Source organism: Cyprinodon tularosa, unplaced genomic scaffold (genome assembly GCF_016077235.1).
Source record: "Cyprinodon tularosa strain WSP-4 unplaced genomic scaffold, ASM1607723v1 ctg513, whole genome shotgun sequence".
Classification (NCBI taxonomy): domain Eukaryota; kingdom Metazoa; phylum Chordata; class Actinopteri; order Cyprinodontiformes; family Cyprinodontidae; genus Cyprinodon; species Cyprinodon tularosa.
The window spans coordinates 281,794-297,532 of NW_024039245.1; the positions used below are offsets into that span (position 1 = coordinate 281,794).

General features: G+C 36.1%; 1 protein-coding gene across 4 annotated transcripts in view; it reads right to left on the reverse strand.

Annotated features, from left to right (window-relative positions):
* acot7 (acyl-CoA thioesterase 7) overlaps positions 1-15,739 on the reverse strand; it is a 69,009-nt gene that overhangs the window by 15,392 nt on the left and 37,878 nt on the right. For all 4 annotated transcript variants that reach the window (XM_038303547.1, XM_038303546.1, XM_038303545.1 and 1 more), the window contains 2 exons: positions 11,846-11,962; positions 266-450 (listed from right to left, as the gene is read on the reverse strand). In XM_038303547.1, coding sequence (XP_038159475.1) covers positions 266-450; positions 11,846-11,962 — 302 coding nt within the window. The remainder of the gene's footprint in view (positions 1-265; positions 451-11,845; positions 11,963-15,739) is intronic.

The following is a 15,739-nucleotide window of genomic DNA, read 5'->3' on the forward strand; positions in this document are numbered from 1 at the left end:
AACATCTGATTCATGTTCAGAAAGTTCATCACTGAATGTACCTTTTTAAGCAGGACTTAAAAAGTATAAGTTAAGATATTTTTTAAGTCTCAAAACATTCCACCTACTAGTGGTGTGGCAGTGAAATCACATCATAGCAATTAAAATGTAATGTAGATGTGTAAACGAAAATGGAAAAACAATCCTAGTTTTAACAGATCATCCAACCAGGAGCCAGGTTTCAAAAAGCAAGAAAGTTAAACTGAGAGAAAAGACTGGTACCAACCTTTAGAGGAGGGACATTTAGTGGCTTATTTTCCTTGTCAAGTGAAATGAAGGTAAAAAAGGCTGAGACAGCGCGATATTTCCCTTTCTCCTTTTCCACCAGCGGATCAGCATCTACCAGTACTTCTATTTCCATAGACCTGTTGCTGACAAAGGTGAGTCGGCCCGTCACTGTCACCACACAGCCTGGGAGTGAAAATGAGAAGGACATTTAATTAACTGTTTTATAGTGTGTGTTGATATTGAGTACTAAAATGTTCAGAAAAAAGTGACATTGTCAACCATGATTTAATTTTAAATCTAATAATCATTCATATCTATCACTATGTATATATATATCACTTTACAGTCTATCTTTTTAGAATAAAATGACAATAATCTGCAAAGCACATAAGAAGGTAACATTTTAAATCATAAAACCTGAGGAGACATTTAATTTAGCCTCGATTTTATCAGTTCAATTGACAATGATCACTGATAAAAAGTGCCTTTCACAGCTTATTTTCTCATTGTATCAATTCAGTTCAGACTTTTTTAAGCATACATTAAAGCATGTTATATAAATATGCAAAATAGAGATGATTTGGACTTCAGGATAGGATTCTGACACTCAATAAACACTTTGAGCAAGAGTTGTTTGTCAAAAAAATACCTAAATAAAGCAGAGAGTAGCAAAACACAAAAAAATGAGATTATTAAATGGTATGAAATAGTAAAGGCACTGAAGAAGACTCCCATGGTAGTAGTATAACTTAGACATGACAGGTTTTGATGAGGAGAACGCAGTGGGGTTAGGACACAGGAGGCAGTTTAGCCATAGATATTTTCCATGGATGCAAAGGGACACACTCACACACACCCCTATTTGTTCTGCTGTATGTAGTAAGGACCATGTGTTGACTCTCATTGACTTCCATTGATTTCCAGTCATTTGTAACTATTTCTATGCCCTAACCCTAAAACTAACCCTATTACCAATGCATACCTCATCCAAACCTTACCCAATTGACACCTTAGCCCTAGATCTAACCACCTTGTGAGGACCAGCAAAATGTCCTCACTTTACAACAACAGGTCCTCATTGTGATGGTGAAATTGGAAAAATGGTCCTCACTCTCATGCCTAGACAGGTACATAAAAATTGTCATGTTTTTTTCTTGTCCAGCATGTTGTAATTTCAATACATGTATTAAGTCTGAGGGGGGTAGAGTGATAGTTCTGACAGCAAAATGTCTGAGATGGTCAGTCTAACAAAGCTGAAGAGGTTTTCTTTTTTATCTAATTGCCTTTGTTGGACCTACTGCTGTAACTAAGCAAGACTGGTTCTGTTTCTTTATTCTCTTTGATGCACCAGCATTGTATTATTACTGCTGTTGCCATGGAGACGAGAAGTGAAGGTGTTATCTCTGCAGCCTGAGGTAGAACCTGGCTAAATATTGTGCTAATAAAACACTGAAAAGTCCATAAAATGTAGTTTTGAAAAAAATATTTTTGATATCTAACCCAAGTAAAAAATGGGAAAAAAAGAGTAATTCTTGGCTAATAAAACAAATGTTGAAGTAAACAAAGATAAATACAGTTGAATGAAAGTATAAAGTTTCTATAAAAATTCACTGCTTTTATAACATCGTATTTTCCTTTTTTATAATCTTTTGATTTTATTCTTTTGCTAATATTGAAAGCAATAACAAATAAAGCATTAGCTGAAGACTGGTAAAACAACATGCATTTAGTGAAGCTTTTAACCCAGCTGCTACATGACCTCGTAATTTTACCAAACCCCCTGTATTGAAGTAAAAAACATATTTGGCACAGTTTGGTGACATTTATGGATAAATGTGCCAAAATGGCCTCTCCGTCTAAGAAACTTCTCACTAATACCATTCTAAAATAAATATGATTCATCTGATTGAGTCCACATTTTGTATATTTTTACACAACATTTAGATTTGAAAGTCTGTACTACTTTTTTGTGCTATAAATAATATTTTGGTGGTGTTTTGCAATGTTTATTTCAAAGAAAATTTTGGCGAGGTTCAAAAAATGCAAAATATTTTGTATTTTGTCCATAATATTTCAGGCAGGGTCAAAGCTACAATGGTGCTGGCACCAGAAAACCATTCTATGACATCTTACCTTTACAGGCGTACCAAAAGTTTCTTCTTAAATCTAATAGCTTTGAGGCTATAAGTTATTTACTTTTGTGTGTTTTTGTCAGGCAGAAATTTATTTATACCCCCTTAGGGTGTAAGAGGTTAAGCACCAGAATAAGCCATTTTAGAGTCTAGAAACATCAGTTTTCAGTTTTATCAGAGGGTTATGTGTATCAGCATGTCCTGATTTGATAGTGATATCTGAAATATGTTAATATCAACCAAAAATCAAGTAGTGGAATGCATTGGTCAGCGTCTAAAATCTCAGATATAAGAAAGGTGGTAGAAGCACTCTGCTGCGTCATTCCACTCCATCATTCAGTCTGCCTCAGCATTTCTATCCAGCAGTAAACATGTCATGCTGCCTGCCATTGGCTGTTGTTTTTTTAGTCTGGCTTGCTGTTTTTCTTCTTCTTAGCTGCTCCACTCTGCTAACTGGGTGAAATTCTTCACCTGCTTGTAACCAGTTAACAAGTCGGTTCACCTGGAACTCCGCCTCCCTCACTCAGTCTCCACCAGATTGTCTCTTTTTTTGCATGAGACTGTTTGCATTTAATGTGTGCGCTGCCTGCCTACCCCACATTCCTGTATTAGCTGTACAGCAGCTGCACTGTGTTCAGTGTGAGCCCAGTGTCAAAAGTCTGTCCAGCTATCATCCAGCTTCTCAAGCATGTCATCAGCCTCTTACCATCAGCCATAATGTGACTACTCATCTATCATCTCTGTAGCATTGAATGAAATTTGTGAAAGACATAATGGAGTTGTGCAGAACTGCAGCACTCTACTGTCTGTTCTTTTTCTGTAAAAATTTAATGTTTGAACAAAATGAACAATCAGGTTCTCTGTCACACTAGTAACAGCCTGCATACTGAAGCAGCCTAAAACCACTTGATCACAACAATCCTCCACATTTGACCCTTCCCCTTGGGGATCAGTGGGCTGCCACTGTGCAGCACCCATGGAGCAGTGTGGGGTCAGGGGTCTTGCTCAGGGACTCAGTTTGGTAGTCTTTGGGAGCTGAAAACAGAACCTCCAGGACCCAAGCTCAATGCTCTAACCACTAGGCCACGACTCTCCTTCTTTTTCTTTTTACTTTTAAAAACACTCCCACTTAGCGCCAAACTTGTCAAATACAAGATATGTCATATTCTGATTTATTATACATTTTTTCATCTGTAAAATATTCTTATGTTTGAGTTTAAATAACAAATTAATAAATAATAAATCGTTCAGTGGTTTTCATACCATAACATAATGGATTGCATGGTACGCTATGCAATAGTAATATGTTTTGAGCTGTTGTTATAAAGCTATTAGAGTTGTACAACCTAGGGCATCCCTGCATTATACAGCCTATTAGTAAAACATTTCTCTGAGTAAAATTGTAATGTAGGATAACATAAAACAACTTTTTTTCTTTTATATAAATAGGTACCATAAGATCGTACTTACAAGTGCACTATAATACCTCAACAAAGTATGCAAAATTCATCACCATATAGCAATAGGTTTCATAAATAGATACATTTATAGGGTTGGACTGATTTTTATAAACAAACCTTTGCTGCAGTTTGAAATTTTGCTAGTAATCTATTATCTGCAGATAGTAAAAATTTGACATGCTGGCTAAAATATTTCTTCTTGATATGTTTCTGACTAAAACATGTTTTTCACGGTGATCTTCAACTTTCTGGTATAGTTCTGGCTGAATATGAAAAACCAAGTTTTACTAAAAATATGAAGCTTGTGTGAATCTAAAATTATGTTTGACTATGATTATGTATGTAGCTATGATTTGGCTTTTGAAAATGAACAATTTAAATTTTTGGGGGGGGGGGGGTTATGCCTTTAACAAACTTATTACAACATGCCATTCTTTTCTGCAATTATTTTTGTTCCATATTTCCTTTGATTGCCATTTATGAATGCTGCTATAAAAATTAACTTGTTTTTTCTTTAATAATTGACCAAAAAACATTTCAGTGCAGCATATTCCATCCAAAATCAAATTGTTTATTTGAAGTAAATCCCAAGAATGTCCTTGTGGAAAGCTTGCAATTTAAAATGAGTTTAAAGATTTTATTTTCAACCAGGCACTTTATTGTGTATCGTTTCTAGATCACGTTGATGTTAAATTTTCTTCACAGTGGACAATGACATTAGCAGCCAATAATTTATCCAGCTTATAAGAGGCTAGAAAATGATTCCTAGGTTCTTCTTGAGACTTTTAAGCAATTTTGTCAGTTTGGTAACACGTAAACAGTAGCAGTTTTGCTCAGATGGTTGCAACTTAGAAAAATGTTATACTCTAGTAACACAGTGATCCCAGTTCAAAGCTGGATCTGAAACTTGTTAAGAATTTTATATAAATTTTTTGAAACGGTTCTGACCATATCGAATTATACTACACATTCACTACATTTTTTTGTTAAATGCAGAAATGGGAACAAGAGTCGGAAAATAATTTAAACACATGTAGGCTGTTCATTGGTTGGTTAATGTTTCAGATCCCTGCTTTATATACTAATAATATTCACATAAATATTTTTCTATCATCTCATCCTATTCATTCAAATTGCTTTTACCCTGTGAAGTTGAAGGTAAAAGGAGCTTTTCTTATTGAATGTTGCAGCTTAAGGCATCTCACAATGCCAAGTCCCTAAGATTTGGATCTAAGAACATCTTAAAAGACCTGGAGGGTTACAAGACCTAAAAAGTCAAACGATAGACGGAAAATAAGTTTGAACCTGTGTTCAATCATAGAATCTGTTCAGAAGTGAATACAGTTTAGGGGCAGATCCTCCATTTTAAATAAGGTCCATAATGACATCAACCCAATAACCATAAGACAGCACGTGTATGAGTAAAACTTAAAGGCTTGCAATGCCACCTTTGGCCACTAAGGTAGATCTGTACCCGCCCATTTTTTGCTTTTACTGAACATCGAAAATAATAATAAAGATATATGAACGTATACCAGGAGCAAAGTGTTAACTTACCAGTCTAATAAAAAAGTTGAGAAAAGAGAATCGGTTTTACATCCGGCTTCTTCTGTCAGCCTGCGCCAACGAGCAAACTTCTTTCCAAGATCGACTCTTGTTTTTCCTCTGGCTCAATCCCTTTCATGCTTTCTCTTTTTAGCCCCCTCAGAAGGTTTAAACTTTTTCCTTCCTCAGCCATGACCAGTGGTAGAGCAGGTGGAAAAATAGTAGAGCTCTTAGCTCCTATATAAGAGCCTTTGCCCGTAAAGCGATATGTTCTTCCAGGTCGCATGACCGGGCCAACAATGTCATCTCCCAACTTACATAGTCGGCAAAGCTCCACTTGTAGCATTGATAATGTCAAGCACTGTATATCGGCCTGAGGATTAATTTAAAATAATTTATATGCATCAACTCTTTAGGTCACAAAATCCTAGGTGTGCCTTTAAGGAGCAAAAAAAATTAATAATATACAAAGTGTATCTCTCCTTGTACAGCACAAACTGGTCTACTTTGAAAACCAAAGATGAAGATTGGAAGGTGAAAGAAAGTTTCTATACTATAACAAGAAAAAATTGAATTAGGACAGTACTGGTGACTTCAGATGCCTGACATCACGCGAATGATCTGAAGTCACCAGTTTTTTTCTCTAGAAAAAAAACCCTTTTAACTTTTGCTTTTAACTTCAATGGAAGACTGGAGGTTTAAGTTAATCAGGAGGAGTTAAAAATCAGCTGGCTATGTGGAGATGCTGCAGCTTGGGGCCTTCTCAACTGATGTCATTTGCATGTGCGGTGATCACTGAGAATTTCAACAGAACATTTTTTAAGGCCTACAATCCCTTGAGAACAACGCCCCCCTTTTGGAACTATTGGTTATCCCCTGATCTAAATCCTAATGAAAACATCTGAGAATGGATAGCACAGGGGGTTCACATAAAGGCATGTCGGTTCCAAAGCAACTTTCCCACCAGCAAAGTCTTTTATATAAAGCATGCAGAATTAATTTTTAAAATAATCAAAATGGTTGGTAAATACCTCACTGATGAGTCCTCATCTATTGACACTTTTAGTTCTGCTTTAGTATTTCTCAAAGCAATTTTCTAAAACATTTTATCTACTGATAAAACTGATTTTTATGTAGTTTTCCACCAAATTTTTGCACATTTTCTCTGTTATTAAGATTATAATCAAGCGTCTTTGCTCTATAGTCATGTTCTGAGAAAGGGATGGGTAAGAAGAATCATTTAAATGCTATATAGTAACTCTGCTCACATATTCTTGAAAAAGCAATAGAAGGGGTGGTTAGCTAGTAATTAGTGGTGAGGGTTTAGTTCTGGCCAATTTGCAATAGGCCTCATTAGGTGATTAAAAGTAACAAATCTACCCTGGTCAGACTAAATCTAAATCATGACAGGCTCTCAGGACAGTGTACCTAATATATCAAGGGCGATATATTAGCGGTGACATCCAGGCCAAAAAACATCTTTCACAGATAAAATGTAAAAGGGTGATGTAGTGCAATGACTGTATATCAGGATGAGTAGCGACAAGCAGACGGGCTGATACATTGAAGCCATTTATCATCCCTCTTGTCATCTGCCTGTTTGAGTGTTTTAAGATGTCACCACCAGGGGCTAGGCCACTCATTGAGATAAACCGCCTCTGGCACAGACATACAGCAGAGAGAAGGGATATCTACTCAGGAACATTAAAACAAACCTGAGTCTTGATGATGGGTCATTTTTTCTCCTGATTAATAATTGATTTATGCAGAAAGATCCTGCACGTGTGCAGTTCTGAAGGTCAGGTCCCATTTTCGTCTAATGTAGCAACCCTGCAATAAGTGTAGTGAAGTATACACCGGTCTGAGAGTACTTGGTGCAGTCCGCTTTGGTGAAATATTTCTTTATTCTAAACTACAAGCATTATTTTTATTGTTCCACTTGAGCATTTGACAGGTCAAAATCCACTACTTTCGTCTATTAACTCAAGTTTTTAATGATGGAGACTAGTGTGTAGCATCCAAACTGTACAAGCAGAAAACAAAAATCCCATATAATCTGACTAATAATTATAATTTATTAAAAAAACACAATTTTATAATGAAACGGTGTCATCATTCCCATCTCGACTGCTCCTTTCTCTCCCTCTCCCTCTCCATAACGTCCTTTCATCTGACATTCAGCTTTTGAGGTTTTATGTCTTTCTTTTCTTTTGTACCTCTGGCTATTTTGTAGCAATGGATCACAGAAAAGAGCAGTGACTGAACTCTCACATGGGACATCAATGGCAAGCATCTAACAGTTTTCTTTTTTACTTCTGTGTATTCTCCTTCACAAATAATACCCAATATTTATTTACGCTGACATTGCCTTACTTTTTGCAGTGTGTTTGCTTTGGGGTAAACATGTTATATGGATGGTTTAGTTAATAAATTGACATGGTTCTTTAGGTCACTTGCAACATAATTAAGATGTAAAAAAAAAAAACTGCATGTTATTTTAAATTGCAAAAGCAATGCACTGTTGAATAAAAAAAGGAATGAAAAGAACCGTTCAGTGGCACACCATCTGCATATTCTTAGACTTGTCTAATATAACAGGACTCAGAGGACGTGCTGAACTACAGTAAACAGAACATAAGCAGAAAAGGCAGAAAATAATCCACAAATGAGGTGTGTGACAGAACAACACCAATTAAATCTATGCATGAAATGAGAAGTAAATTGCTGCAAATTTATCAAGTTACAGATAATTAATCTACCCCTAGCTGTGTTTTATTTCTTTATGGCAGCACAAGTATCTATCAACATCACTATTAGCCTTAGTATTAATAATAGGAGTATAAGGTTTTTCTGCAGGACTAATACACAGGTTAAGTCCAATACATTGTTCTGTAAAGGTTTTTAATTTAGTATATTTTTCTAAATACAGTACATGTAAGGGTTGCTTAACAAAGCAGATTTACTTAAATATGAGTGCAAATTCCCAACATTATTCTTTATAACATATCCTTTTCAACAGAATCAACACTTTGTTCAAAAAAGTGTTCACAGATATCCAAACCGACAAAGTGAAATAAAATGACTAAAAATCTATATTTCACACTTCCTACATTTTCCCTAGATGCCGCCAAATAATGTTAAAGAATTCTTTAAAAGATTCCTTCATCCAATTATGATGTGTATAATCACAAAATTTAATGGATCGTTCCTTGGACTGATGTGCACCTTTGGTAAAAATGTAATTAAATTCTGTTCATAAATTTTCAAGTTATCCTGGACACAGACAGTCAAACAAACAAACTTGCATAAAAACATGACCTCCTTGGCAGAGGTAATTAATGTTATTTGACGGTACATTTTTTCACTGTAGCAACATAGTCACATCTAAGACCATATAAAGGCAATGCATGAGCATTTTTAACAATCTAATAATCAGGTTTTTATCTATCGATTGTTTCATCATTGTTTTCTATAACATAAGGTTATAGAAAACAATGATGAAGAGGTAATGAATATAGGTACTGAAGCATTTTATCATTATTCTAACCCTTCAGCTTGAGCCTTTCCCTCTCTTAAATGTTTTTAATATCTCAAGCCATATGTACCACCGCTCCTAAATATTTAAACCTCTATAGACAAACCGAATGAACCTAGAGAATTATCCTGCTTGAATGAAGTTGCCCGTATTTGAAAACAAGTGTACTGTAAATGCAGAGCTGAGCTGGCACAGTCGTGCTGAGCTGTGACATTTTCTTTCCACTTCATAATTCAACAACAGATAGAGATGAAGCCAGTCTATTGTTAACATCTTATCCTGGGGGATCATAACATCTGAACATGCGTACTTGATGTCTGGATAATGTTCCATACAGAACAAAAATAAAAGTTTTATCCTGTAAAAATATCTTATGTCTGTCGTCAACCTTAACGCTGAGATACTGTTGATCTATTATTATCATTTTTATTATTCTTTCATAGATCAGTTGCAGCTTTCTGATGGACGTTTTAGGCTAACCTATGAAGACACTGTTGCAGTAATCAGTTCTTCTAAAGATAAATACATGAATGAGCTTTTGTAGCTCCAGCTTGGACATTAGTCCTTTAGTCCTGGAAATGTTCTTCAGCTGATAAAAGGCTGATTTAGTGACTCCTTTATGTGCATCTAAAGGTTCAATTCTGAGTCCATCATGACACAGCCATGATCAATGGTTTATAGCTGTAGTAGCGGAGCTAACTCTGGGTCTCTCCTGCTTTGGTCTGAAGGTTATTACCTCTGTTTTTTTTATTCGGCTGGAGAAAATTCAGACATATCCACATATTGATCTGTTCTAAGGCAACACTCTAATGGATTCATAATCACCTGATGACATTATCATGTAAAGCTGTGTGTCCTCTACATAGTTACGATGACTGATGACTTTTATTTGTTAAAATCCACACTGCAAAAACTATCTAGAAATAGTAAAAGTTACCCTAATTTACCCTTAATTTGAGTTGGTAAATAAGATGATTTGCCAATGGAATTCGTATTTTTACTGTTAAAATAAGATAATTACATAATATGCACTTGAAATAAAACAATATAATTGTTTTTTTTTTCTTGTTTTAAATATAAATTGTCTTGTTCCGTTGGTAAAATGTCTGACATGACTACTAAATGAAAGAAAAAACTGACTTATTTTAAGAAAAAAAATACTTATTTAGATTTCATTTTTTTTGCAGTGTAAGACTCACTAACATGATGCAGGATTGTATTGATTATAAAAGGACTTTAACCAAACTTAGATCCTTTGCCCCTGGTCCTGTGCTGAAAACAATGATTCATGCTAATAATTCATTCTTCCGTTTCATCATATCTGGATTATTGCAATACACCACACCAAAGCACCCTAAACTGGTTGCAGGTAGTTTTAACTAGGGCTGCAACTAACAATTATTTAGCAAATTGATTAATCTGTCGATTTTTTTTTTTGATAAATCTAAAGGTTCCTTAAACAATACTTTTTATGAAATTAAACCAGTTCTAGCAGACGAAAACATTTTTTTTATCTTAAATGCAAAATGATTAAGTATATTTTTACAATTTTGGTATAATTGCTGCTCTAAGTGGGTTGATCTGTTAGGTAAGGGCATATTTTATAGTCACTATACTCCAGTTAACGATCGATTGTTTACTAAGATAGTTGACGATTATTTCAATAATCAATTAATCACGATTAATCCAATGATTGTTTCAGCCCTGGTTTGAACAGCAGGCTTCTGACAAAATCATCCAAAGTGGTTGTTTCCACAAATGACTCCACTGCTAATGCGAATATGTGCCTTTTTTAGATTCTCGTTCTAGCGAGCTCTTTATATGTAGACCAGTGACGTGCGGTCAGGGGAGGCAGGTGAGGCAGTGCCTCACCAGCCATCATGGAAAGAAAGAAAATATATAATCATAAAGTAATTTAAATTGTTATATTCATCCGGTGGTTTGTACTAAAAAATATTCATTTTTCATGTAGCTTCACCAATTTCGATTTTTATTTGTTCAAAATCGCTGAATTTTCTTATTTTCCCATTCAAATGCTTGGAAGCGATGCCGGTGAGGCAGCAGCGAGCTCTGCCTCACCTTGGATTGCGCAACCCCTGGCTCTGCGCTGGCTGCAAAGCGGAGAGAGCATGTTGCTGTACGGCGTCAATAAAATGGTTTAAACAAATGTAATATGTGAACTTATTTCTAATAATTTGGCTTATGTATATAATGTACAGAGCTTTTTGTCACCAACTGTGTTTGTGTAACGTGTTTCGTGTAATGAGCGATTATAAACGGCAGAGAACAAGTTCGAGGTGAGGCAGGCAGTTCTCTTGCCTCATGGCAGGGGGTGCTCAAGAGACTGAAAACATAAGGCAGGAACAGGACGGATCAAGGAAGGCTTTCTTCCCTGGCAGTGATCTCCATTGAGACAGAGAGACTTTTAAAACTGAAGGAAGATAAGGAGGACTTCTATTCATTTATAAGTAAAGGTAAGACAGTAATAACATTTATTTTGTTTTGTTTTTTAAGGAAATGTGTGTTTTGTGAGCTACAGTTTGTATGTGTAAGGATGCAGAAGTGAAACATAACCTGTAAACTGCTGTCAATCTATGCATCTATTTGCAAATCTGATTCTGATGACGTCAGTGCCTCACCAGCTATGAACCTCACCGCACGTCACTGATGTAGACACATCAATTCTCAACAGAGTTGAAAAATCACAAGCATTTGTTTAAATGCTAAATGGGAAGTTATATTTTTCGTCGTAGAATATCAAAAGGAAAATGATCAACTCTACCTGTTCAGTTGATCCAAAGTAAAGGCTGAACATTTAAAATCCAGATAAAGTAGATGAATTTACCACTGGAACTTAAATAAGCATTACTCTACCATTTCATGTGCTTTCTCCAGGCTACCCTTACCTTTTTTAATCTTGCGATGAAAGTTAATGGCGTCAACAGAAGCGGTGACGATGTTTGTGTTGCAGTGTCGAGCGGCCACAATTCCAGCAACCTCATCCATCAGTTTCATGGTCACACCTGAGTCACCCACAAGCAAGGAAAAACAAAGCATTCAAGAAAAAAAATAGATTAAAGTTCAGGAACATTTCTTAAATAACATAATTTAGCTATGTTAGAAGTCTAACAAGATAGTGCAAATTTAATAATCAAACTGCTAATCATCACCAAATAATTAATTTCTTAACCACTGTATCATATGGATCTAGAGAACTCTGGAGTGTGGATCATACTCTGGAGACCTTGACTGTATTCTAAAGAGGTGAATTAGAGTGATTGTAGGGGAGTGGAGGCCTAGTGGTTTATGGCATAGAGCTTGGAATCCTAAGGTTTTGAGTTCAAGCCCCACTCCCACAGACTGCCACTCTTGGTCCCTGAGAAAAACCATTAACCCCACACTGCTCCCCTGGGGGCCCACGATGGCAGCCCATTGCTCCCCAAAGAGATGGGTAAAATACAGAGGTGAATTTCTCCAATGTGAAATCAAGTGTTTTAGATAAGGGAGATATCTAAAAGTTACAGGATACCAGACCTCAAAGAATAGAGTTCGAAACCCCTAATATAGAGACTACTATCTGATTTAAGAATACAATTGAGTACAAATTTTATTTAGAATATTTTATTTGGCTTTTAGTACGGATTAGACATATAGTGTATTAAATTTAGTATTGTGATTATTGTACACAAATGCATTACTATTATCAATAATAACCTTTTTTTTTCAAATGAGGTAAAAGTCAACTTTATTTTAACAGTTAGAAGGTAATTCACTAAGAATGAAACTAGCAGCATAAATGTAATTATCAACATTAATCAATCAGTCAATCTTTATCGATAAATAATAAATACTGATAAATAGTTAAAAATTTAGAGATCTATCAGTATTGACACTTATATCAGCCAATGATAACGCTGCTCTCTTCCACATCTGTATGGGCCCCTTAGACTGATATATTTACCGATTTTCATTCCCATCTTATTCTTGTTTTTAAATTGCTGTGACAATGGTAGTGATGTAACAAAATGATTGAAGGGTGTACAATTGAAAAAGAGAAGCTATTGTGAAGGTTTTTTTCCTTTTTACAATTTGTTGAAAGGTTGGGAAAATGCATGTAATAACGATAAACAGTCATAACAGCCATATTGGTATCGACATTGGATAAAATTTTTATAAAATGTTTATAAAAGATCATCCCTTAACTTTATTCTTAACAATTAAATTCAAAACACTGAGCTGGGAACCAAAGTTCCACAAGCTTTCAAGTAATTACTTCCTTTAAGGCACAAAGCTCAGAGAAGTGGAAACAGAAGAGTTCAAACATCCACACTCACAATGACATGTGTGAAGGAAATAGTTGTTTGATGATTTCTCACATAAAGTGGGACACATTGTATGGAGTGGGATGGGGATGAGAAAAAACAAGAGGATGACATCTGCTACTCATCTCAGAGACAGTCTGTGAGAATGTGTGACGTGTGGGTTTGTGAGTGCATTCATTTACAGACAGTCAGACCCTCCACCACACACCCCTGCCCCAGTTGTTCCTTCTGAGCTGCATTATGTATCTTTCATGTTACAGAAAATCATTGAGGACGCTTTCTGGAGGCTGATTCTGCCCCCAAAGGTTTATACCATCTGCACCGTGTGGCTTCATTTAAGACAGCCAAGTGTGTGGGAGTACAAACAAAATGTACTGCTTGGGTTTACCATAAATGTGGGCCCACTGAGCTGATTAAGATTTAAACATGCTATTACTTTGACATCCACCATCAGCTTTGGGTTTAAACCAATTAGAGGCATTTTAATGTCTTTCAACGTAGAACTACATGCTGACATGGTATCCAAACATAGAACTAGAAATTAAAAAATCTAACTTTTCATTCAAAAATGATGACACCACAGTTCAACATGGCTTTATGATTCTTGTTTTCTGTAAGCGTCCAAATTGCATTTATTCCTGATTGAGTCCGTTGCACAGAATCTTTTCAAACGTCAGTCTTTTCCCATGTATTTGTTGTGAAAATTGGGGGTTTCTGACCAAAAGGATTTTCAAAGTACGGAGCGGTCATGTCTGTGCGTGAAACATTTGACAGACAGGGTTTGGGATCTCGACAAGATAGTGACGGTAAATCAAAGGATTGCCTCACATTGAAGAGATGTACAAGTCAGCATGAGTTTGTTAGGTTTCAAGATTGTAATCGTACTAACAATGTTAAGCTCAAAAAACCTATTTTAATACTTTTTAACTTTCACATGTGAAACGACACTCTTTAAATGAGGTTTGATAATTAACTGTGAGAGCTGATCATTAGGATGTTAAAAAGCTGCAGCAGCAATATATATATCTGAAGCTTGTTATGGCCATCACCATAACTGTTTCCATATTTTCGCTATTTCTATTTCTTTTAACAGATCCAGTCAATCTGCTACACATAGATCCTACAAATACATATCAACACATACTTACATTTAAAATATTTCACTAAAACACTTGAAAAGACCAAATCAAGAACCCCACTGTAACTGAGGACAACAGAAGCTTGTCGTAGTTAATCACTACCTTAGGCGTAAGCTTTAATGCAACTCCTACAAAAACATTCTCCTTGTACAGTCAGGGTGGAAGGTTGAAGTAATCCTCAATGTGAGACTGCAAACGAGGACAGCCTGGCCAAGACAGCCCTGGGCCTGACGTTACACATTCACTGGATGACATGGCACTCATGACTCTCTGTTTGCTGCAGGGTGGGAACACAAAAAGGCGAAGGAAAGGCATAGTGGTAGGGTGTGTGAAGAGGGAAGACAGCTCACTCTAAGTGGGGAAAAAAAGGGGACATTTGCAACCAAGTCCCCAGTGGAGCCCAGTTTGCCACAAGGCAGAATACCTCTGTGATTAGATGCCTTGTTGCGATTTTCCGCAACCTTTGAGAGAGGTTTCATCCATTGGCAATGATGAAAGAGGCATTCAAGGTGGCTCTCGCTGCCCTTCAACTATGTATTCTGACTTCAAGCCTTTTAATTTAGTACTCCCTAAGATGCAGAGCACTCTACATGAGAAGGAACACCTTTAGCAAAGCCATTTGACTTTATTTCATCACTCCCTAAGCTTTAGTTTCTCTTCTCATTCTCCTGTTTTTGCTCTCTGTCAATCTTTATTGATGATTTCCATCTCTTTCCGTCATGCTCATTCCCTCCCCAGCAAGTCCTTTAATCATGGACGGTATCAAACAGCTCAAACTGCCTCCTAATGAGCTGTTTCTATGGAAACTGCTCCCGTTAACGGTATTGCCATGCACCCTATCCCACCCACATTTTCTTAGAAACTCCTATACACTACATTTGATCCAACGTATTCCTCTTCCAGGTCAACATCAGCAAACAGCAGGCAGATTATTAATCTGCATGTGGCTTATTATGGCATGATTAGTCTTCTTAATAACTCTGAACTCTATAAAAATACAGCGTATTCCATATTGATTGGTACCAGGGGTAAAATGTGTAGAAAGAAAACAACTTTTTTTTTTTCTTTGTAGTAATACATTTTTCATTGAAAATGTAGAAATAACCAACCGTTAACTCGGGGCTGGAGTAGAATTGTTAGGAAGAAAATAAATTCCAAAGAAAATGAGAATAAAGCAAAAAGTAATATAATGTATTTAACATAATGACCACTATAGGCTACAGTATCACTGTATTATGGTATCAACCCACTGTTTTTGGGCAGGCCAACAATGATAAAGTTAAATTTGTAAAGTTTGCTAAACCCAACTGAAGCTATAGTGGGAACTGTGTGCTTTTTA